The sequence below is a fragment of the Mustela lutreola genome, chromosome 8 (genome assembly GCF_030435805.1).
Source record: "Mustela lutreola isolate mMusLut2 chromosome 8, mMusLut2.pri, whole genome shotgun sequence".
NCBI lineage: Eukaryota > Metazoa > Chordata > Mammalia > Carnivora > Mustelidae > Mustela > Mustela lutreola.
This window is the reverse complement of record NC_081297.1, coordinates 61,641,310-61,667,258: the sequence shown is the minus strand read 5'-3', so window position 1 is coordinate 61,667,258 and position 25,949 is coordinate 61,641,310. Positions and strand designations below refer to the sequence as shown.

The 25,949-nt window shown below is 44.2% G+C and overlaps 1 protein-coding gene across 1 annotated transcript; it reads left to right on the top strand.

Annotated features, from left to right (window-relative positions):
* LOC131838681 (cationic amino acid transporter 3-like) lies at window positions 1-25,381 on the top strand. Its single transcript, XM_059185136.1, is given in 4 exon segments — window positions 1-87; window positions 23,229-23,895; window positions 23,897-24,947; window positions 24,950-25,381. Coding segments are annotated over 3 exon segments (1,836 nt in total). The 5' UTR covers window positions 1-87; window positions 23,229-23,415; the 3' UTR covers window positions 25,255-25,381.
* Window positions 25,382-25,949: the final 568 nt, after the last annotated feature.

Sequence of the window (25,949 nt, the reverse complement as noted above, 5' to 3'; positions counted from 1 at the left end):
TTCTTGGTCAAGCTCCTTAGCTCTCCTTGGGTTTTGCTTGCACTTTCTTTGCAGGTCTTTCCCCTCTGAGGTAGAAAAAGCCCACGGGTAAGTGATTTTTTTTGTGTTAATAGAGTTGGCAAGAAAACTGTGACAGGGCCAGAGAGAAAGTAGGCGGGGCTTAGACTGCCCCCGGGTGCGGGTGTCGATGTGCAGAGCTGTGTGGTGTTGGAGCAGAAGGTATTTCATGGCGCCAGAGCTAGACTTTGCATGGGGTTTAGGGGGTGCAGACCAGAGGCCTTGCGAGTTTGGGAAGGATAGGTAGGTTTGTGGTGGTTGGAGAACTATGGAGGCCTACACTCTGTTCTCCTCCAGACCACAAAGCGTCTCAGCTTTGCTGAGGAAAATATGAGTTCAGGGAGGTTGCTCTTGGCACTTCTCCTCTAGTGTCCTTCCCACTTTTTTTTTTTTTTTTCCATTTTTGATAATTGCATTTATTTCCATTTTTGATAAAAACTAGTTAGCTCTTTGCTTCCCAAACCCACACTGATGAACACTGAACGTCATCAGAGTTGGAAGAGCACATGGCTGAGCGGGAGCCCTGGCCACGTTCAGCCGCACGGCTTTTGGCTTGGGAGGAGGGGCTTTGCAGAAAACACTGAGGCGCCTGTAGTTTTTTTGTTCCCACCAATCCCGTGCTCACAGCTTCTGTGGACATAGACCCTTTTTTCTAAATGAAGAGAAGCTCTCAGAGCGGGGTGGGGTCGTGAGGACGGCTCTCCCCACTCCGGTTGCGGACACACAGACTGAACGCTCCCTCGTTCCTGCCCGAGTGCCCACCTTCTTCCAAGATCAGCTTTTAGCATCACTTGGCCCACACATGCCATGCCCTCCCTCCTGGCCTTTCCTTTCTGGCCTAGTGCGGAGCTTGCTTTCTTCCTCTTTGTCTTTCCCACAGGGCCTAGCACATAGGATGCTTAGACCCATTCCTTGAAGGAATGAAGAATCTTCCACCTGACTCTGCTGCCCCCTCCATGTTACGTCTCCTTTCTCACTGTTGATTCTGAAAGTCTCTGTGTCCTGCCTTCTTAGGGAGGGCATTGGTGCGGACTTGGAAGAAGAGCCGGTTCAGTTTGATAACGCGGTCGGGTAGGAGAGAAGACTTGTGGGTCTCCTTTCTCCAGTCTGAAGGAGTTAGGTATCTATTTTCACAGCTGCTGAGTGAGTGTATCTCCTCGCCTTTCTTATCTAATTTAAAAAAGCTGCGGTGGGGATTGAGTATCTGCCAGGTCAGCCTGGAGGAGGAAAGATTTCCAAGTTCCTCTGGGGTGTGGCTGCCTAGTGGTCTTTAAAACACTGTATGGAGGCTTATCTGAGGTCCCAAATATATTGTAAAGGGGCCAGTGCTAAATAAACATTGAAACTTGATGGCTCTGTCCTCTCTGTCTTGGAATCTATCAATTTTATGTACATAATAGGCATATTTATTGATTGATAAAGGCTTGGGGGAGAAGTCTGAAATAGGACTGGCTTTCTGGGTCTCCAAGAGGCATTTTGCTGTTATCACAAAACATATTTGTTATCTTTAATTTCTAAGGCCCTTGGAGTCTTAAATTGTTCTCAGGCCAGCCCCCCCCACACCTCCCCCACGATGTACCCTGTACGAAGTACCTCGACACCAGAAGCCCAGACAACACTTATCCACGCGTGACATCAGTTGTATTGATTATATGTGGCAAATGTTGATTTCTAGGTTGTTTTTCTCTTACCCTCCAGCAGTTCTTGGGCAACTTCTCTCATTATCAATTGATATGGTTTATGTGCCTCCAGAAAGCAGGCTCATTTTGATCTTGGTTTAAGCAAAATCATGTGAAAGGACAAATTTCCTTTACCAAGTATATTCCAAAGTGATAAAAAAATGATTTTTGGATTATGTTCTTTTGGTTTACCCTCATCCCATTTTTCTTTTATTATTGAAGAAATCACAAAGCAGATTGGGGATTAGAAAGAGCAAGGGAGGGGCGCCTGGGTGGTTAAGTGGGTTAAAGTCTCTGCCTTCGGCTTAGGTCATGATCTCATGGTCCTGGGATCAAGCCCCACATCCTCCTCTCTCTCTCTGCCTGCCTCTCTGCCCACTTGTGGCCTGTCTGTCAAATAAATAAATAAAATCTTAAAAAAAAAAAGAAAGAACAAGGGAATAAGGATAAAGTGTCTCCCTTAAAAAAGGGGTGGTGGAGGCTCTTTGTTGTACATCGTGATACATGAGCTGGGAGGGGCAAATGGGTCTTTTAAAAATATTTATTTATTTATTTTTTAGAGAAGGGGAGAAGGGGTGTAGGGGCAGAGGGAGAGGGAAGAGAATCTTAAGCAGGCACACCCAGCACAGTCTGACACAAGGCTCATCTCACAACCCTGAGATCATGACCTGAGCTGAAATCAAGAGTTGGATGGTTAATCAACTGAGCCACCAAGCACCCCTGTTTTTTTTTTTTTTTAACATTTTAAATTATTTTTACAAATTTCTTAAGTAATCTCTAAGCTCAGCTCATGACTCTGAGATCAAGAGTCTCATGCTGTACCAGCTGAGCCAGCCAGGTGCCCCCAGATGGGTCTTGATGGAGAAGTCACATCTTCTGTATTTGGATAAGAACTCAGGACTTTGAGGCATGATACAACTTTCATATGGTTCAGAGAATCTGGTGTCTTTCCTACAGCAAAACAAAAAACAAATTAACTTTCCAAAGGAGCAGGTGGCAGTGTGGAGCAGTTAACTAGGGCTATGGGAGCAACCAAGCAAATTCTGGTGAGAGAGGACAGATGGAAGACAACAGTCAAGTACTTACATGGGAAGACAAAAGGACATTTAAAGATGTGAGGAAGGATAACCAGAGAGATAGTTGGCCTTTCCTAAGCCACCTTGTGTGCATTGTATTACTACTGAGGATGTATACTGGGAGGAGGTACATGGAAGAAGGATCCGTGGACTCTGACCACACACAACCTCTAGTCTAAATGTAGAGACAGGGCATAGTGATAGATGGGACCACTGGAAGGATTTCCAGAATCTATGCTTGCAAGGAAAGGAAGGATTTGGGGGGAAAAATGAATGTGGATCAGTGCTCATTGTAGACAAAGGCCATCCTACCTTGCAGTGGTAGTTTGGAAAATAAGTGGCAGGCAGATGGATTTCCTTCTATTGTTTTATCCTGAGGACTTTTATTAGGTGTTCTGGGCTGACAGGATTCGGGATTGAGAAAAGGGGAGTTAGAGAATCATACGGGGAGGAGAGAAGAAATTGATTTTCACTGTTGACATCAACGTATCACATCACTTTCTAATCCCTTAATTTCACACCTTTCTTGGCTTTACCCAACTCTCTTTCGTCTTCCCTTTTTTTTTTTTTTTAATATTTTTATTTATTTATTTGACAGACAAAGATCACAAGTAGGCAGATTGGCAGGCGGAGAGAGAGGAGGAAGCAGGCTCCCCACTGAGCAGGAAGCCCAATGCGGGGCTGGATCCCAGGACCCTGGGATCACGACCCAAGTGGAAGGCAGAGGCTTTAACCCACCGAGCCACCCAGGTGTCCCTTTCTTCTTTTTAAAAGATTGATTGATTGATTGATTGATTTAGAAAGCATATGGGTGTGGAGAGGGGCAGACAGAGAAAGAGAGAGGGAATCAAATAGACTCCCTGCTGAGAGTGGAGAAGTGGGGCTTGATCTCACAACTCTGAGATCATGACCTGAGCGGAAACCAAGAGTCCGGTGCTCAACTGACTGAGCCAGTCAGGCACCCCTCCCCATCTCTCTCTCTGATTCCTGTTTGGAAAATCTAACTCTGATTCTTCCTGGTAGCCCATCTAGTTTCTGAAGACATCTCAAAGCAGAGGCTCAAGATTTTCTGATTTGTCAACTTGATCATCTTGTTTTGGTGTGATAGAAATGTTAAGAATTTCCAAAACTGGATTCTGACTGAAACCAAACCTGTATATGTGTCAAATCATGAATGAGGAACATTGGATTTAACTCTTGTTTTTTCAGAAGTTATCCCAGAATGTCTAAGAACAGCCACTTGTTCATAACCATTCCAGAATGATATTAGACAATTTGGAGTCTATAGGGCCTCTAGAGAAGCTCTGGCTATTTGATTGTTTACCCAAATAATGGTGCAATGAAACTAGTGTTGTGTCTGCATGTAGCAGGAACTCCATAGATATTGAAGGAAGAAAGCACAAATGCTCTGGTCTATATCTACATAGATTTTGGTCTATGTTTGGGGGGGATGGACTGGTTTATATACAGTTGATCTGATGTGTGTTAGTCTGCATCAGGACGGGTTTTCACTGACTTGGAATTCAGCCTCTGCCAGACTGAGAAGGGATTTGCGAGGTGTAGTGCTGGGGGTAGGAGGGTAGGTAGGTGAGTTGGAGGAGTGACTATGTTACCTCTTGGTCTAATGAGCAGACAGACTAGGGGCTGCCATGCCTTCAAGTTCAAGTCTAGGTTGCCCCTAGTAATATTTACTTGTAGAATTATGGTTTCTCACCTCATTGATAGAACATGAATCATGTTCTACCCTAAGGAGTTTCTATTTATTTAATTTTAATTTTAGTTTTTTAAAAGACTTTATTTATTTGACAGAGAGAGAGAGTGAGAGAGCACAAGCAGGGGGAGCAGCAGAGGGAGAGGGAGAAGCAGGCTCTCCCCCTGAGCAGGAAGCCCGACTTGGGACTTGATCCCAGGACCTCAGGATCACAACCTGAGTTGAAGGCAGACATCCAACCGACTGAGCCACCCAGGTGCCCCTATTACTTTTTAAAAAAAGACTTTATTTATCCATTTGAGAGAGAGAGAGAGAGAGAGAGTGACAGAGCACAATTGGGGGAAAGGGCAGAAGGAGAGGGACAAGCAGACTCCCTGCTAAATGGGGAGCCGGATGCAGGGCTTGATCTTAGGACCCCAAGATTATGACCTGAGCCTGTCAGATGCTTAACTGACGAGCCACCCAGGTGCCCCATTTTATTAAATTTTTAGGAGTTTTTATTTTATTTTTTAATTTTTAAAAAATATTTTATTATTTATTTATTTGAGAGAGAGAGAGAGATGAGGGGAGGGGCAGAGGGAGAGGAAGAAGCAGACTCCCCATTGGGTGAGGAGCCCTGACGTGGGGCTCGATACCAGGACCCTGAGATCATGACCTGAATTGAATTCAGACGCTTAACTGACTGAGCCACTGAGGTGCCCCAGGGGTTTTTATTTTAGAAAGGGAGACAATGGATTATTCCAAGTAACATTGAAACAGAATATAGTACAAAGTAAGATAATAGGTGGGAAAATGCCTGGTAAGTGATCCATTTGGTGAGGTTGTTCTCAGAAGACTCCTGGGAGATAAGTTTGGATGTTTATTTTCCTTAGCGTGAGCTGTATTTGGTTACTTGAGCTTTAGCATGGGGAAAGGGGCAGAAGGAGAGGGAGAGAAAGAATCTCAAATAGGCTCCATGCCCAGCATAGTGCCTGACATGGAGTGGAGGCTGATCCCAGGACCCTGAGACCATGACCCTAGCTGAAACCAAGAGTTGGAGGCCCAGCCAGCTTAGCCATCCAGGTGCCCTACTTCAGCTTTCTTTCCAACCTTTCAGGGAAACTGCCCGAACTTTACTTATCTTTCCCCTGGGGAGAAGTAACACTGAAATGATTCTCTCTCTTTTCCTTTTCTGCACAGACCAAGACTGAGAATTATTATTGTATTTTAACATCTAGATCTCTATTAGTATCTATAGCAAATACTTAAGTGGATCTGTATCATTGAGCAAACTAACTGGATTTACTGGTTTAGGGTATGGTGGAGTTTGTTTTGTGTTTTTGGTGGGGGGCATGGAAGGAAGGCCAAAAAAGAGGCTCTATTTATTATATCGTGGCCCAAGCTGAAGATGTAGCTGGAACTGATGTTTTCCTGGGAAACAGTTACACAAAATGCTGAGATGGGGTAAATGCCGCTTCTTCCATGGGGCCTTCTCAGGCTAACCCACAGTGCACAGAAGATATTCTCCAGTCTTGCCAACACTGGAAAACCAGGTCCTTATTATTCTAACTTCCCACCAGCTATGAAGCCATCTGGGATTTTGATATACCCTCGCCTTAACTGTTCATTTCTTTTTTTTTTTTTTTAAAGATTTTATTTATTTATTTGACAGATCACAAGTAGGCAGAAAGGCAGGCAGAGAGAGAGAGGGGGGGGGGGAAGAGGAAGCAGGCTCCCTGCTGAGCAGAGAACCCAATTGGGGGGGGGGGGCTGGCTCGATCCCAGGACTCTGAGATCATGACCTGAGCCGAAGGCAGGGGCTCAACCCACTGAGCCACCCAGGCGCCCCAACTGTTCATTTCTGATTTAGGAATGACCTTTCCGGTTCATAGTTTATGTGTCTTTTACTTTTTTTTAGCAGGTGGGGAAGAATTCCTTCAGGAGAAAGAAATATCCAGGAAATGCCCTTAATTTTAAATTTCCAAGAGTTCTCTGTTTGCCACCATTGTCTTGCATAATGTGTAAATGAGTGCCTGGTGATTAGGGGGTGACAGTGCTGGTGTTAATAATTAAGGGGGAAGAAAAATGTTGCTTTTGCTTGAATTCTTTTCCACAAAGAATCATTGTGGTGCCTGGATTTTCTAATTTGGCATTTGCCTTTATATTTATTTACACTTAGTTGAAATCTGATCTTTAATAGATTGAATCCAGTCTTTCTCACTTAAAAACTATTTGTGGTTTCTACTTGAGGGACCATCCAATTTCTCAGTTTAGACCCAAACCAAAGTCTGCAGAATCTATCTGTTTAGTGATGTGCAGACAGTACAGGAAAAATGGTAGCAAACACAGGAAATCCTTTTCTCTGGGAGCTTATAGGACGAGGGCATTTCATGGATACTTCCCTCTCCTGAAGCAAGTGAAGTCCTGTTCTGTATGTACACCATTCGGTCATTTGACTATTGTTCTCTTCCCCCACTCTGCAGGCAAGCCTTACATATAGTTATTATACTCGGAGTTGCCTAATGCCAAAACACGAGGTGACTTATTTTTCAAATTAAGTAAAGCAGTGGAAGTAATCGACTCTGCGTTGTCTGTCTGTTCGGTTGTCACACATCAAGGGGATGACATAGGAGCAAATCATAAATGGCACAGATAATGCACTTGGTCTCAGCCAACTTGGGTTATTTCCTTTCGACGTTCACTTTGTTGTAGCGAGAGAGATTTGGGCCTCCATTCTGATTTTAGATCGTTGACATCACCACAATGGGCTATAGAGCCTGGGGTTTATTTCCTTGGTGGTGGCCAGTTAACTCTTTGTACGTCAGGCTTCTGCTGGGGAAGGTAAGGCCAGCTGAAAGTCATCAGGCAGGAGCTCTGGGCTCCACCTCTTCACCTACTACTCCTGCCTTCTTCACTGACTGGGTGTTCTCTCAGTGCAGAGTTCTAGGTCAGTGAGATATGCCACTGGATTTTCATGAGGAGAGAGTGAGACACAAGGAAAGCAAACTAGAGAGCTCAGATATCTATCTGTAGGTGTGGCCAGAGAAGCTTCTGGAAGGAGGGTCATGTTGAACAGGGTTTCAAAACAGTGAGTTCCAGGCAGAGAGGGACAGTTTGTGTGAGGGCTGATGTTAATGACGTCAAGTAATGTGCATGTGTGGGGTAAGGATTTGTCCCATTCAAGCAGGAGCCACAGAAAAGGTTAAGAGCAGGAGCAAGCGGTAGAAGAACAGTGAAAAGAAAGCCTTGGAAATGCAATCTTGGAAGTTTGGATTTAATAGAGAGCAGGAAACTGCAGTTCTGGTTGGGGGAGAGATGGGGAGAGGGAGTGAGAGAGAGAGACCGTCTTTTTAAGACTTGAGGAAAGTGTCATTTTCCAGAAGGAGGGTAGAGGGCACTCACACTTCAGTTATCTGCTGCAATGCAGAGTAGTCAGGAAGAATGTGATTTAGGGCTTTATCCTGCTTCAAGGAAGGGCAGCACTGTCTGATGCTGCTGGGTGAATCTGAGAGCTGAGAGGATCTCATTTTGTAGAGTTACCAATTTTATGGACCAGGAGGGTGGACCGGGAACTATGGCAGGAGGCTGGCTCTGGGTATGCACTTATTTTCAAGCGGTAGGAACCTACTAGATGGAGGTCTAGTGTGGACAAGGTGCTAAGTGTCTAAGTGACTTCATGTCAGCTGAATTGAATTGAGGGCTAGGTTGGTGATCAGCAAATATCTGAAACCAGTGGCTTTCATTTGATTTCATTTCCTTAGACTTAATCCAAATTTTTATGCAATTTCCCTGAATAAAGTCAGGGTCCTTGGGAACTGCTTTGTCAATACTCTTGTTCTTGGACATATTTGGGGTTTTCTTCTTTTTGAAACTAAAATAGAAAGGCAATCCTTTATCTTCTTTTTTGATCTTCCTATACTAACAGCATGTTCAGAATACTCATCATTCCTTATCTCAAGTCCATATTTTTTTTAATAGCCTTAAAAAATAATGAGGAGATACAAGAATAAACAGAGAAGTCTATATTGGTGGCTCATGTCTATTGGTCTTTGTGCTTGTTTCCATGGATGATTAGTAGATACTAACAATGCTCTTAGGTCTGTGAGTTCAGAGTTGGTCAGAGACTTGGGTCACAATGGGGAACACTAATGCTCACTTTTTATATTCTATTGGGTCAGGTGTCTGTCAACAACAATCAAACCAGAACGATCAGTCTGACAGAGCTCAAGTCCTTTTTCCCAGCATCATCATGAAGTTTTGGATCTGGAATGGGGAAATCATATTTTGGAGTGACTGGAGAGCTGACATTTTTCTGGTTCCGTGTCCTTCTGGGTTAAGGATAAAGAGGGGATTGCCATTCTCTGGCAAACATTCCCAGTCTGCTCCTGACTGGCAGCCAAGTCTGGGGAACAAATGGCCAAGTGAATTAGAAAACTTAAAAAGATGTTTTGTTAAACCATCCTCATTAAATTGGCACCGTCTGCCTTCCTACTCTCCTTTGTCCCTGTTGGGGCTGTCCTTTGAGACAGATGTTTCCTAACGGTGTGTGCCAGCAACATTTGGAAGCCTTGGGTAATGGCTGAGGTTTGGGAAGGGCAAATCTGGAGGTTTTTAGGTTTTCAGGGAAATTGCAACTATCTTCCTGCTATTGAGCTCACATTTGTAGAAATATCCGGTCCCCATCCCCATTTTCCTAATGCAATGAGAGTGAAGACTTCATTTCCTTCTCTAGCACTCCTGACCCCACTGAGGATTTTTTTTTCTTCTTCTTCTTCTCAAGAATGAGATAGTCACTAGAAAAGATTTGGGATAGAATGATGAAAGAAGTCTCAGGTGGGTGACATATTTGGCAACTAGAGAGCTATTATCTTATATTTCTACTAAAAGCCAAGCAAAAGGAGAAGGATTAAAGTTTTGGGTAGGAATTATAATTAGTTATAAAATCATAACTGGGAACTATTAGAATAGGTTTGAGGATGCTTTGGAATCTTCCTTGGCATCTAAAAATATAGTCTGGAGACATTTTGCCCCTAGATTGGGTTCGACTTTTACTTTTTTTTTTTTTTTTTTTTTAAAAGTAATCTTTACATTCAGTGTGGGGTTTGCACTCAAGACCCTAAGGTCAAGAGTCAGATGCTCTGTTGGAGGAACCAGCCAAGCAGTCCACCACCCCCACCAACCCCCACCAAGACTGGGTTAGGATTTTGGCAGGACATGGTTAGATGGAGCCTTCCGATTTAGTGATCCCTTTAGTTTTAGCTCTGGTTCATTAATACCTATTTAGGATGAAAGGGAAAACATCAGCAGAGGGTGACCTGGACTCAAAGATAAGAACTGGCTCAAATACTCCTTTAATGGCCAAGTTCTAGAGTCTTGACTCTTTGTGGAGGTAAGGTGCTTCAGTAGAAAGGACATGATCTTTGAAGTAACAAAGAGCAGAGTTTAAATTCCAGCTCTTCTTTTTACTGGCTGTTATGAGCTTAGGACAGTTGTCTCACCTCTCAGTCTGTAAAGTGGAATAATAATACTTATTTCTTTTGGTTGTTAAACTAAATAACATATGTGCATTTCTTTTTTTTTTTTTTTTTTTTTTTTTTTTTTTTTTTTTTAAAGATTTTATTTATTTATTTGACAGAGAGAAATCACAAGTACACTGAGAGGCAGGCAGAGAGAGAGAGAGAGAGAAGGAAGCAGGCTCCCCGCTGAGCAGACAGCCCGATGCGGGGCTCGATCCCAGGACCCTGAGATCATGACCTGAGCCGAAGGCAGCGGCTTAACCCACTGAGCCACCCAGGCGCCCCCATATGTGCATTTCTTATAGCTCAACAAATTCTGGTTCTCTTTCACCCCTCTCTCCCTCTCTCCATGTATCCCTAATTCTTACACATATACCTGGTCCCCTATTTGCCAGATACTATTTTTCTCTGCCTCCAACCTCTGCACATGTTCCCCAGTGCCTCTTAGAGCTCAAGCCTAGGGCCCTGATTTATTAATTTGTGTTAGTCCCACAAAATGACAATAACAGTATGTAGTTTTTATAACTGTACTAACATGAGCCAAGGTTGTGGTTTCTTTCTAAGCATTTTTGCTTGCTGACAATTTTGGTTGTAAATCAAAGACAAAGGATTTCTATCTTCCCACCCACTCCTCTGATCTAAAGTTCCTGATTTGGGGCTAGATCATTCTGGGTAGGATTTTGTTCCAACCCAAAGTGATGGCATGCTGGTTTATAAAGGTCATTCAGGGAATAAGAATCCATAACCTTTACCACTGGGACAGTCTTGTTTTCTTCCTAACTTTTCTTTTTAAAGACTTATTTGTTTATTTGATGCAGAGAGAGAAAGAGAGAGAGAGATCACAAGTAGGCAGAGAGGCAGGCAGAGTGAGAGGGAAGCAGACTCTCCGCTGAGCCCAATGCGGGGCTCAATCCCAGGACCATGAGATCATGACCTGAGCCAAAGGCAGAGGCTTAGCCCACTAAGCCACCCAGATGCCCCAGTCTTCCTAACTTTTTCGTTTGAAAAATATTAAACCTACAGAAAGTCCTAAGAATAGTATATTGACACCCATTTATCTTTCACCAGCATGGCTTGTTAATATTTTGCCACATTTGCATCCTCTCTCTAGTGTGTGTGTGTATGTGTTTATATGAATGTGAGGTATGGTCTATATTCAAAGTTCACTAATAATCCAATTATTATTATTATTATTTTTTAGTAGAGTGTTTCTTCCTAATTCAGCTGCAATCCAGGGTTCTACATTATGTCTCATTTTAGTGTCTCTTGATTCTCCTTTAATCTGCAGCCGTTCCTCAGCCTATCATTCCTGGCATTGACAGTTTTGAATGGCACAGGTCAGTTGTTTTATAGAAAGTCAACTTTCTATAGAAAGTTGTTTTGTAGGTGGATCATTTTTTATCATTAGATTCAGGTTAAACATTTGGGGCAGGAAAATCTATAAGAACATTATTATTTTTTTAAATTTTTTATAAACATATATTTTTATCCCCAGGGGTACAGGTCTGTGAATCACCAGGTTTACACACTTCACAGCACTCACCAAAGCACATACCCTCCCCAATGTCCATAATCCCACCCCCTTGAACATTATTTAAAAAAAAAAAAGATTTTATTTACTTGAGAGAGAGAGAGAGTGAGAGTGAGAGAGGAGAGAGAGAACAGAGAGAGAGTGAGAGGGAGAGGCAGATGCCCCGCTAAGCAGAGAGCCCAATACAGAGCTCAATCCCAGGACGCCAAGATCATGACTTAAGCTAACGGTAGATGCTTAACTAACTGAGCCACCCAGGTGCCCCTATATAAGAACATTCTTTTTTTTTTTTAAAGATTTTATTTATTTAATATAGAGAAAGAGAGCACAAGCGGGGGGGTGGGTGGGGGAGAGCGGCAGGCAGAGGGAGAGGAAGAAGCAGGCCTCTGTGGAGCAGGGAGCCCAATCTGAGGCTTGATTCCAGGATCCCCAGATCATGACCTGAGTTGAAGGCAGATGCTTAACTGACTGAGCCACCCAGGTGCCCCATGAGAACATTCTTTTTTTTTTTTTTTTTTAAAGATTTTATTTATTTATTTGACAGAGAGAAATCACAAGTAGATGGAGAGGCAGGCAGAGAGAGAGAGAGGGAAGCAGGCTCCCTGCTGAGCAGAGAGCCTGATGCGGGCCTTGATCCCAGGACCCTGAGATCATGACCTGAGCCGAAGGCAGCGGCTTAACCCACTGAGCCACCCAGGCGCCCCATGAGAACATTCTTAAAGACAATGAATGGCATATAGGCAGGGAACAGGTGTTCCTACCCATTGTGTTTGTAGGGTCAAGCATAAGGACTGGCATTTAGAAGGTGCTTAATATTTACTGGATGAATGACTGAATGAATGACCTAAAAGTTCCCCTTCTACTTAGGTCTACTATTTTTCCACTTGAGGAGAGGAAAGAGCGGCTTTCTCCTATATCCTAGTCCCACTTTTATTATACATGTGTGAAGGCTTAAAGGTAACCTAGGACCTCTGTAATGAGCCCACAGAGAAGGGAAAGGAGTTGGCAACTATGATGTGAGGCAAGCTGTGGAGTCTCTTTCTCCTGGGGGATGAGTGGTGATCATACTAGGTTAAGACTGGAGGTTGAATAAGGTGGTCCTCAGATGGAGAGAAAAACAGCACACAGAACGTAGGAGTACATGGCCTGTTTCCTTGCTGAGAGAAATTAGTTATTTTGGTTTCTAGGTTTTACTATACTTTCCTCCCTTAACCCCCATTTGAATCCTAAGAATGCCATGGTGAAAATTGATTTCTGTCCCTCCTCCTTTCCCAGTGGGGACAACCCATAATTCTCTCCTTCTCTACCCTCCATTTCCCTCCCCAGCCCACACACACAAGTGTGTATTTTCTAACATTTATAAACGGTGGTTGGGCGGCCATTCTCTCCAGATTATTTATTGTTGAGAAAATCTATAACTCCTTGGACTTCTCATTTTGATGTAGAAGCTTTCATCCCTGTCGCCTGGGGGAAGGGAGGTTATGAGAGGTACTCTTTGCCTCTCAGAAATGTGTTTTCAGGCTTCCCTTTGGGGCCCTTTCTCTCTCCAGCCCTGATCATCTCAGACATTTCTGACAGTCCTTCCTGAGGCATCTGGGGCTTGGGACTGGATTCATCTATTTAATTCTGCAAGGATTACAAGTGCCTGATTCACATAGTTCCTGCCCCCTTTCTGAGAGTCTACCTACCTCTGTCTTTGCAGTCCTGTATTTCACTAGGTTCTAGAAAAAGCGCCCTTTATCTCCATGTCAGCTCTTGGTTATCCACAGTAATGGTGGGAATAACCCAAAATAGTGAATGACGCTAAAATGACTTTTATTTGATTTTTAAGTGATTGAATTCTGCCTAGAGATAATTCATAACGTGAACACTTTCAACGAAAGCAATCTATCATGTTACTGTCCCATGGGACTCTGTATGACATCTCTTCTTTGGCATCTAGAGAGGGAGATAGATGCAAGAACACAGCTTGTTCAGCCCTCCTCTGTTGTCAGAAGCATCAGACATCTATTGAGGTCTCTGCAAAACTTGTCTCCATGCCTTGTTTCCAAACTCTGGAGAAAGCCTTTCCTTAGTTTGAAAACCCAATACTTTGTCCAAAAAACATGAAGATCAGTAGCCAACATATGAAACTATCACTTTTTCTAGGGTTTCCATCACACTCAGAGTAAAACCCAAAGTCCTCACAGTGATTCTCAGGCCCTACATGAAGGATCTGCCTTCCTCCTTTCTCTCTGACCTCATCCCCTACTGTTTCTTGCTGGCTCATTCTGTCCCAGCCCCATAGGCCTCCTTGTTGTGCTTCAAAAATAGCCAAGTACCACTTCACACCCATTGAGTTGGCTGCTATTAAAGAAAGAGAATACAACAAGTATTGGTGAGGATGCCAAGAAATCGGGATGCTTGTACATTGCTTGTGGGAATGTAAAATCATACAGCCATGGTGGAAAACAGTGTGGTGATGTCTCAAAAAATTAAATATGCAACTATTGTGTGATCCAGCAATCCTACTTCTGGGTATATATCCTTCAGAATTGAAATTAGGGGGTCCCCTGGGTGGCTCAGTGGATTAAAGTCTCTGCCGTAGGCTCAGGTCATGATCCTAGGGTCCTGGGATCAAGTGCCACATCAGGCTCTCTGCTCAGCAGGGAGGCTGCTTCCTTCTCTCTCTCGGCCTGCCTCTTTGCCTACTTATAATCTCTGTCTGTCAAATAAATAAATAAAATCTTAAAAAAAAAGAACTGAAATCAGGGACTCAGAAAGAGATTTATACACTCATATTCACAACCCACACAACCCACATGCCCATCAGTGGATGAATGGATAAACAACAGGTGGTACATACATACAATGCAATATTATTCTACCTTAAAAAGGAAGAACATTCTGATACATGCTACAACATGGGTGAACCTTGAAGACATCAAAGTGAAAGAAGCTGGGCACCAAAGGACAGCACTGTATGATTCCACTTACACAAGGTACCTAGAGAGTTTAAATTTATAGAGACAGAAAGTCGGATGGTGGTTGCCAGGGGCTGCGGGGAAGGAAGAATGGGAATTTACTGTTTAATGGGTACAGAGTGTCAGTTGAGGAAGATGAACAAGTTCCAGAGCTGGATGCTGTGATGGTTGCAGAGCATCCATGAGGCTGTCTGGACCACCCATCTCAAAATCACAACACCCACCCAGAGCACATCCTAGCCTTCTCTTGCTTTACTTTTCTCTGCAGCACTGATCACAAATCTGACACAATCTATATTCTTATTACTCGTTTATGGTCGGCTTCCTCCTGCAGGCATGTAAGCAACTTGAGTGGAGGGATTTTTGTGTTTTTTAATTTGCCATAATTATAGCAGTGTTGAATAATTGGGGACAAGTATATCTGTTGAATGAATAAATGAATGACCATGATCACACACACACACACACACACACACACACACACACACACACTTCTAGACAAGGCACCAACAGAAAGAGAAAATTCCATTTTTTCTTTGGGTTGTTAACAAATTCCTTCTACGCTTGGGTATGAGCCTTGGCCCCAGCATTCATGGTGGCTTTTGCTCTGTTTACTTTTTCGCCTGTATTCTGAACTGTTTCCACTTTGGAAATATGGGTGTACTACGTACATCACACTTGCTGTTATTTCAAGCTCTTGACCTGAACCCAAAGCCTCTACTCTCGTATTCCTGTCTTCCCCCTTCCAGAGTTGCAGGGCTGCTTGGATGAGGACTTTGGAAACTCTTGGAAAGCTCAGCTATCCAGAACACTTTACACTTGTTTGGGAGTCCCTGTTTTGATTGGCTCTGGAGTTTTCATTCTCTGGAAATTTTAAGGTGGATGAGAGAATTTATGTAATTTGGTATCAGGGAAGGAGCTGGGCTTGGACAGAAAGAGATTGATATGATTTCTGAAGATGTTGTGTTTAAAGTCCCTCCTCTCAAACTTTGAGCACCTGAAAATAATTATTGAACAGGCTCATTAGCCTTCCTCTCAAGTCTTTACCAAACTTCTAGCAAAGCAACTGGTATCCAAACTATATTTGAAGCCATTCAGGAGGAGCCACAAGGCCAACTTCCTGACTGGCAGGAGGGTTAACACCCAACCATGGGAACCAGTGGAACTTACTGCTTGGAAAGGAACTTAACTTGGAAGAGTGTTTTGAAAAGGAAAGGTCCAGAGTGAGGGCAGTACCCTTCTCAGAGAGAGAGGAGTGAACACAGTGACCTCCAGGATGGAGGAGAGTGGGTGGGGCCGGCTGGGAAAACAAGACAGCCTGCAATTTAGTGGGTGGATTGTTGGATTTGACAGGAGTTCTTGGCGACTTGGGATGGAACTTTTGTTTTGGAGTTTGGAATGAGCTCAGAGACTGAGAGAGACAGAGGGAGGAGGAGGGAGTGAAGGGGGGGAGCTGGGGGCATTATGGAATTCATACAAGCTGGCTTCATGTTCCCTGGCCTCTCTCTGCGTTTCTTTAAGTACCTCCCCTGCGCCAAGCACCTCCTTTGGGAGAGACTGTTTCCTAATTAGACTGAGATTCACAGACCCAGAGCTCTCATTAGGAAATGTCCTCAGGAAATGCTCTTGAAATCAATGATGGTGCATGTTCCGGTCTCCTGTTTCCATCTCTCTTTGGCCCTTTCTCTCTTTCCAAAAAATGAAAAAGTTAAAAAAAATCCTATTTCTAGGAATCTCAAGATAAACGAGTCGATCAATACATCTATATATTCATATCCTCTGTCCTAAATGCCTCTTTTGGTTACTTGGTACAATTAGGAGCAGATCCTTGTCCTGGGGAGTGAGGGTTGGGGATGGGAGTGTGGAATTCAGAAGGAGGAGGTACATGGATCCTGGCCCTGCCCTCTGGAAGCTTTTAGACTGTAAAGGAATTTAAGTGACACACCCAGGACACCACCAGACTGAAAGGGGAAATTAGTTTCAGCTGAGCATCAGGACAGGCTTTAAGTGCTGGCCGAGAGCAGAGGAAGGTTGGAGATGGGGGATCAATCAGGATGGCTTAGGAAAGGCTTCCTAGATATGGGGGGAAATTGTAGAATAGGACTGAGAAAAGCTAGAGGGTCTAAAGACTGGATGGAAAGCAGAGAGGAGGGCATCTCTGGTAGGGCAGGGTTCATCCCAGGAGGGGTAAGTCAGGATGTGAGGAGCTGAGTTAGGTAGCAGGTGATGGGCCGGAGGGAAGGGGGGAATTAGGACGGGACACTGACAGCTGGGTCAGAGAGTCTGGACTGAATATAAACCATTGGAATAATTGCAGGTTATTTCATGGAGAAAGGGTGTTTGAGGAAGATTGTTATGAACTGGATTGCAGATAGACTTTCTCAGGATTCCCAGTCATGGGTTTACTTTTTCCTCTGTAAGTCTGGTTGTTCATCTGTTTGTTCTGCCTGCTTATGATTCTTTAATTCCCATGTGTTTTCTTCTTTGCGTTGCTTCCCTGGTATCTTCCTACTCTGTCTGTAGGCCCATTTTCACTCATCTTCAGCAAAAGTGGGGAGAGCCCAAGGACCACCCTGCATGACAGAGTTGAGGGAAATGAATGATCAAAAGCATGTCCCACCCTGCCATTCAGTTGGTCCTCCTCTGAGATTCTTGCCTACGGTCCATGGATGGACCTCCGAAGAGTATGACGACGACGACTATTACTACTAGTTCTTCTTCTCCTCCTCCCCCTCCCCCTCCCCTTCCTCCTCCTCCTCCTCCTCCTCCTCCTCCTTCTTCTTCTTCTTCTTCTTTTTCTTCTTCTCCTTTTCCTCCTCCTCCTCCTCCTCTTCCCCCTCCTTCTTCTTCTTTGAGGTGAGCAACCTCAGAGGAGTCTATGATTCAGCAAACATGAAAAACCACTGTTGTACTCTTTGGGGGGAGGTAGGTGGCTGGGTCGGTTCCCCACAGAGAGAGAACTGTGGTGCAGGCATCCTTAGTGCCAGCTACAGGACCTTCCAGAGATAGCTGAAGGGAATAAAGGAGAAAGAGGAGTTGGGAAAAGGGACATGGGTTCAGAGAGAACTAGTAAGAGGGGTGCCCCATCTTCCCTTGTTTTCCACCCTCTTTCTAGCAGATATTTCTTCTTTGTATATTCCACATCCTGATGATTGCAGGATTCTTGGTCCCCTTCAGTTTAAATCTATTGAGTCTGCCATTGATCAGGCTCTGTACCAGGTACTCTCACAGCATTGTCTCCTGCAATTCCTTTGTTGAACCTGCAGTGCCTGGAGGGGGTCAGTTCCCTCCCTCAGTCGTGGCATGTTGGCATCACCGCTTCCCGCTTCCCGTCAGGCCCCTTTTCAAAGCATTTTCTTTTTCCTTTTCATCTTTATCTCTATTCTCATTTCCCCTCCTCACTAGAGACATTTGCTTTAGTGCATTTAACAAATGCTCCTCCAATCCATGCTTTATAGGTGTATTTATTTATGTTTATGTTTATTTTATTTATTTATTTAAAAGATTTCATTTATTTATTTGACAGAGATCACAAGCAGGCAGAGAGGCAGGCAGAGAAAGAGGGGGAAGCAGGCTCCCTGCCGAGCAGAGAGCTCAATGCGGGGCTGGATTCCAGGACCCTGAGATCATGACCTGAGCTGAAGGCAGAGGCTCAACCCACTGAGCCACCCAGGCGCCCCTATTTATTTTTATTTTTAAAAAGATTTTATTTATTCTAGAGAGAGAGAGAAAGAACCCAGGGGGGAAGTGCAGAGGGAGAGTCTCAAGCAGACTCTGCTATAGGCGTGGAGCCTGATGTGGGTCTCGATCCCAGAACCCTGAGATCATGACCTGAGCCAAAACCAAGAGTCAGACATTTAACCGATGATGCTGCCCAGGCACCCCCCAATGTATATTTAGATACACTCATCCATTCACCAAATACACAGTGCCGACTGTGTCAGGCGAAGTTGTAGGTACGAGGAATACAAGCAGGAGCAAAATAATAAAAAAGTTCTGCTTTCGTGGAACTTAAATTCTATTGGAGTGAGACAAATCATAACAATAAGTAAGTAAAACAGTACCTTAAATAGTGATAACTGTCTGTGGTGGGTGGTCAGGATCAGACTGCAGTTTTATATGGGGTGATCAAGGAAAGCTTGCAACAAAGGTGGTGTTTCACCAAATGCAGTGAAGGGAGCAACCACGTGGCTCTCTGGGGTGGAAGTGGTCCATTTATAGGGGACGACAAGGACAGAGGCCCTAAGGTAAGATCTTGCCTGATATGTTGGAGCCCAGAATGCTGAGAAGGCCAATAGCTGGAGAGTAATGAAGGGGAGGGAAGAAGGAGAAGCAGGAAACTGAGATGTAGCTTGGTCAGTGCAAATACTGTAGGACTTTGTAGGCCATTGTAAATGCAGACTTTGGCTTCTACTCTGAGTAGAAAAGCGACACCTGCAGAAGGCTTTAAGCAGAGGAATGACATGACATTTTAGCAGATGTAGGTGTATCCTTGACAAACACATAGCATTTGGGGGCTGTTCTTAACATGCATATAAATGGCATTGTGCCATACACATACTTTTGCTTTTCCTAGGTAACGTTGTTTCTGAAATCTACCCATGTTGCTCTCTGTAAATCTACTTTATTATTTCCGACTGCTGTGAGTTACTTCCTCGTGTATGTATAGCACATTTTATTTATAAATTCCTCTAGTAACAGATGCTGGCATAGCTTCCAACCTCTGGTGACCACAGTTGTATAACCCCACAGGAGAGGGGTTGTGGGGTGGGAAGGTGTGTGCATTGTTAATTCCACTAAGACTGTGCTTCGAGATGGTGGCATCAGTGATGCTCCCAGTAACAGTGTGTGATAGTTTGTCTCTTCTCATTGAATTCCCATACTGATCCAGAGAAGTAAAGTAAAATTCCTTAAGGACAGGGAAACTGAGGTTTAGAGAGATTGAGCAAATTACCAGAGTTTATATAGTCATGTGAAAGAGCCAGGACTCAAATCTGAAATTTTTGACATAATGTTCTTCGCTCTTACCACTTTGTATCCAGCACTGCTTCTTCTAGAAATAAGATGAGGCATCTGTGGACAAAGATAGTATTATAATTATTGTATTGTATTATATATTATATATATACTATATATATTATTGTATATAATTATTATTGTATTTTTAAAAGATTTTTATTTATTTATTTATTTGATAGACAGAGAGAGATCACAAGTGACCAAGGCAGAGAGAGAGAGAGAGAAGAGGAAGCAGGCTCCCTGCTGAGCAGAGAGCCCGATGTGGGGCTTGATCCCAGGACCCCGAGATCATGACCTGAGCTGAAGGCAGAGGCCTAAACCACTGAGCCACCCAGGCGCCCCTTATTATTGTATTTGAGCTTTGTATTTTTCTTTTCTTTTTTGACCTCTGTTTTAATTTTTCAGTGGGATCCCCACCCAAAGTGGGGCTTGAACTCACAACCCCCAGACCAAGAGTCAGAGGTGCCCCAAGCCTTGCATTTTTCAATGCTTGGTCTAACTCAGTCAGCCTAGGACCGCAGAGTGTTTAGCACCAACATGTATGAGGATGTCTAATTAGAGTCCTTAGAATTTCAAAGTGAATTATATGAAAAAAACAGTTTTCTTTTCTCTTGATGGCTAGCTAACAAGTTTGATTTTCAGTGCATGATTTTGAGGCTGGACATTTATAAAGATTATTTATAAAGATTAATTGCTTTTCAAAGTTTGGGGACTTTGGATCAGATGTTAACATTAAATGTTAGGTAGATTATATTACGTGCATATGGTTACCAGGCACTGAGCTGAGTACTTCCCAAGTATCATTTCATTTACTCCTCACAACAATCCTATGAACTATTTACTTTTACTTCCATTTGTGGAAATCAAAGCACTGAGAGGGGAACTAATTTTTCCACAGATTGAGTTGTGATTTGAAGCTGAACAGTCTACCTGCATAGCCTTTACCCCTAATTGCTAAACTGGGATGCCTTCTTGTGAAGGAAGCTTTTAGAACATCTTGCCTTTGAAAGGTAGGACAATGTCTTGTCAGTTGGGGTGGCTTAGACCAGTCCTGGGAAGTGAGGGGGTAGGTGGACAAGAATCTCCTGAGAGAAAGGATCTGAAGTTTGAAAATGTTCCCCAGGTGTCTTCATTAGGCCTCCTTCTGTCCCTCAAGGTGAAAGATAACCTTTGCCTTAGGGCATCCTGCCTAGATGATAGGTCCTGGATATGATGCCTTCGAAAAAGTGGGGATTCTCTATCTGGGTGTGGGTGGCTGGTTGCCTATAACCCAAGGTCACCTGATATTTTTTAAAACAAGCATCCTCAAAGACAAGCAATTCTTTATCACCTATGTGTGGCTTATACCTGCCATGAATGATCTGTGGTCAAGGTTTTATCACAGTTTGTTTTCCCTCCACACTTTCCATTTTGATTGCCTTCTACAAGGAAGTTAACACCATTTATATATTTACCTGAGTCAGGTTTATAAAGGTGCTTGGTTACAAGGTATGTATCTCAAGGTCAAGTAGATGGGAATTCTGGATTATGTGCTCTTTCAGGTTTCTCTCCTCAATTTGTACATTTGCTCAACAAATATTTATTGAGCACCTAATTCACAGGAGGAGACAGGCAGCTGAACTGGGTTTTAAAAAAAAGATTTTATGTATTTATATGAGAGAGAGAAAGAGAGAGAGCAAGCAGGGGGAGGGGGAGAGGGAGAGAATATCAAGCAGACTCCCTGCTGAGATCAAGGTTGAGCCACAATCAAGAGTTGGACACTTAACTGGCTGAGCCACCCAAGTACCCCTGGAATTTTGATACCTTAGGATCGATGGGGGTAGCCCAGCTGCTTTGAGAACACATAGGAAAATCAGCGTAAGGATCAGGGAACCTTCCTGGGGAGACAGTTTCTGAGCTGAGAATTCAAAGATAAGGAGGGCTTAGCTAAGCAAAGTGGGCTTAAGAGGGCATTAGAGGCAAGGGAACAGAGTGAGAGTAGCTGGAGCAGGAACTGGGTAGGGGATGAGATTAGAGGAGTAAGCAGAGGTCAGGTTTTGAAGGAAGAGAGGATTATAAAAGCAGGGCAATGGGGAAACCACTGAAGGGTTTGAAGCCTGGGGTGAGTGGGAGACACCTCAATCACATTTATAGTATAGAGAGATCCCATGAGTTAAGAATTGACCCTCCTTATCTATCTCGTGTGCTTGTTAGTAAATCAGAGCACTGGAACTGGTGGGTGGCAAATAAGGAGTCTTGATGGATTTGTAGGTGGAAGGTCTGACCCAATAACCTAAGGGTTCCTTTTGAAAATCTGTAGGGAAGATTTTTCGGTTTTGACTTGATCTTTCTGTCTTTAAAAGCCCCTGACAGCATTTCCTAAAATTCTCTCAAAACTGAAGCCTGAGTAGGGAGGAGAGTGGGGGTTGCATGACTTTGTTCTATCTCTTCTGCACTACTCATTTCCGGGGCATTGCTGTGAATTGCTCATCCAAAGCCTTGCTCCCTATGAGGAGGGGACCATTTGAATAGCAGCAGGGGAGTAGGGGAAGGAGGAACCACACGCCGGGTTCGTTCATTAAGAAAATATATTTGGCATATTCAGACAATGGTTTGAGGGAGTTAAAAATAACTCCTCGTGAAAAATTAATAGGGAATTATAAGTGAGTGTTTTAATACAAGCTCACAGAGCAGGGCAGATTCTCCAGGTGGCTGGCAGCTGACATCACAGATGGTATAGGGTGTTTATAGAGCATGGTGTGGCCAGCGAGGAGCATTGTCTACAGAAGTGAGCTCTCCTTTTCTCCTGGAACCTAGAGAGGGAGGAGACAGAAGGAATTGTTGTGGTTGTGAGCGACTGAGCTAGGTGACATTTCTTTTCTCCCTGCCCATCACACTCTCATAACTGTGGACATAAAAATTGTAGTGAATTTTGCCTGGTTGCTTTGGGTGAAGTTTACTGAATGTCTGAATTCATAAAATGGCCTTTCTGGCTCTTCTCCCTTCTTAGTCATGGACCCTGGGTTGACGGCTGCACCCATTTTTCCTGTGCTTCTGTACCCAAGAGCCTGTTCCTCCCATTCTGGCAGGTAGTTAGGAAGGCCCTGCCCCTTCCTCCCTCTTTCTCTCATCTCACAGTGCCCTGTGGGCCTATGTGGGTAAGGTGAAGGGTTGGACTGTACTTCCTTGGCCATCAGCACAGCTAAATGGATAATGCAAAATGAGGAGGAAGGGGGCCAAAATGCCATCTGACCTTGGCTAGCTGATTTAGGGGCTAAGGGTTTTAAGACTGGGGGACCAATATTTGTATTTTAAACTCAGATGATATTTAAAAAATGGGTCTGTAATTGCAACGAGGCCCTCTAGGCCGTGAATTAATGTGTCATAACTCACGCCCAAGCACTGCGCAAACATCCCGCGTGTGAATTATTGCACAATAAATTCATGCCCTGTTGTGTCTTACAGCTTAATTAGTACATGAAGCTACATGAGTTAGACGAACCCAAATGGGATTATGTCATGTGGTGCGTAAAAAAGCAGAATGTTGGGAGGTATTTGGCACTTTTTCTGGGGGGGAAAGCAGAGCTGATTTTTTCTGTAATGTCCTTTGGTATCCTTTTCTGTGATATTTAGGCTGTAACAGGTGACATGTGACTCCTGAGCTTTGGTTGTTGTTGAATATGGGTTCAGTAAATATTTATTGTTTACTGTGTCTTAGGCATCCTGGAGGGAGAGCACACGTAAGATGAAACATGAAGCAGCAGCTCTGAAGCCTGAGCACCCGAACTTGGCAACCCCAACCCAGCTTGGCTTAACTCAGCCTCACTGAACCCAGTCGGAGACTCTGGGCTCCCTGGACTTGCTACAGTGCTCTGATCCTAGACTCCTCTTCAGTTTCATCTAGGATGTTGTGCAAGGCACTTTGCAGGTTTGGTAAAAAGCTGGTACGTAGACATACACTGGCGCAATACGTGGCTAAGATTTCTCCTGCCAGAAGCCTGAGCACTCTGGATATATTGGCCCTGGGTGTGGGCAACACAATGGGTGCAGGTGTGTATGTCCTGGCTGACGAGGTGGCCAGTGAAATAGCAGGGCCATCCATTGTGATCTGCTTTTTGGTGGTTGCCCTGTCTTTTGTGCTGATTGCTCTGTGCTATGCAGAGTTTAGTGCCCGGGTTCCCCAGTCTGCTTCTGCGTATCTCTACAGCTATGTCACTGTGGGTGAACTCTGGGCTTTCATCACTGGCTGGAACCTTATCCTGTCTTATGTTATTGGTATAGCCAGTATGGCCTGGGCCTGGAGTTTAGTTTTTGATGGCCTGATTGGGAACCAGATCTCTTGGACCTTGAGTGAGAGGATCTCACTGTACGTTCCCTATGTCCTTTACGGAATATCCAGACTTCTTTGCTGTGGGCCTGGTGGTGTTGTGCACTGGATTGCTGGCTCTGAGGGCTAGTGAGTTTTTCCTGGTTACTATGGTGTTCACAGTGGTGAACCTTTTGGTTCTTGGTTTTGTCATCATCTCTGGGTTCATTAAGGGGAACCTGCACAACTGGAAGCTCACAGAAGAGGACTACATAATGACTATGTCTAGACTCAATGACACTTCTAGCTTGGGCCCTCTGGGCTCTGGAGGGTTTGTGCCTTTTGGCTTTGAGGGAATTCTCTGTGGATCAGCTACCTGTTTCTATGCATTTACTGGTTTTGACAGCATTATTCCTGCTGCCGAAGAAGCCCAGAATCTAAAGCATTCTGTCCCCATGGGCATTGTGATTTCAGTGTTCATCTGCTTTTTGGTATATTTTGCTGTCTCTGCGGCACTTACACTCATGGTGCCTTACTACCAGCTTCAACCTGGGAGCCCCTTGCCTGAGGCATTTCTCCATATTGGCTGGGCCCCTGCCCGCTATGTTGTGGCTGTTGGAGCCCTCTCTGCTTTTTCTACCGGCATCTTGGATTCTATGTTCCTCATTCGTTGGATGATCTATGTGATGGAAGATGATGGCCTCCTGTTCGGTGTCCTTGCCAGGATGTACACCAGGACAGACCTCCCCATCATAGCCACTGTGGCCTCGGGCATTGTCACAGCTTTTGTGACATTCCTCTTTGGACTCACCGATCTGGTGGACCTCATGTCGATTGGGACCCTGCTTACATACTCCCCGGTGACTATTTGTGTTCTCATCGTCGGGTATCAGCCTGAAATGAAGGATGAAGATGATGCAGCAGGGGCGCAGCACAACAGCGGACCTGTGCTGGAGAAGCTGACCATGTGGGGACTCTTTTATCCAGGCAGCCTCACCCCCACCACACTCTCTGGCCTGGTTGTCTACATTTGTTCCTCACTCCTTGCCCTGCTGCTGACTCTTCTTGGCCTGGCGCTGGCTCAGTGGCCAGTTCTGCTGCTTTCTGGAGATGCAGTACTGATTATAGTGGTTTGCTGCTCCTGGTGCTCATCACTGGGATCACTGGGGTCATCTGGAGACAGCCACAGAGCTCCACTCCCCTTTACTTTAAGGTCCCTGCTCTGCCTCTCCTCCCACTTCTGAGCATCTTTATGAATGTTTACCTTATGATGCAGATGGCAGCTGGCACCTGCGTCCGATTTGGTGTCTGGATGCTGATTGGGTTGGCTATCTACTTTGGCTATGGGATCCAGCACGCATGCAGGATTAAACCCACTTCAGTCAGGGTGCAAACGGACAACCTTGAACTCAATGGTGCCAGTACAAGTTCGATTTAACATCGCACCTGAATGCTGTCTGGTCTCCCTGCACAATGGTGGAGAGTACTCCTAAGCACACAGAAAGCTAGGCCTCCCATGGGATGTTGATGGGGAAACACTAATAGAGCTCTGTGCTTATTGTGGAGTGAAGGTTGTGTCTTTGCTCTGTCTCATATATATATATATATATATATATATATATATATATATATATATATTTAACTTGTCTACTTTTCAATTGTGTCTGCTTACTGGCTTTAAAAAATTATTATTTTTTAAAAAAAGATTTTATTTATTTATTTTTGACAGAGAGAGGCACAGCGAGAGAAGGAACACAAGCAGGGGGAGTGGAAGAGGGAGAAGCAGTCTTCCTGCTGAGCAGGGAGCCTGATGTGAGGCTCGATCCCAGGACCCTGGGTTTATGAATTGAGCTGAAGGCAGATGCTTAACGACTGAGCCACACAGGTGCCCCTCAAAAATTATTATTAAAAGAAACTAGAAAGAGTGTTTTTGTTTTTGTTTTGTTTGGGTAAATGCCCACTAGTGGAATTACTGGATCTATGGTAATTCTATTTTTAATTTTTTGAGGAACCTCCATACTAGCTCTATAGTTGTTGTACCCACAGCCACCAACATTGTATGATGGTTCCTTTTTCTTCTCATCCTCACCAATACTTGTTATTTCTTGTCTTTTTGATTTTAGCCATTCTGAC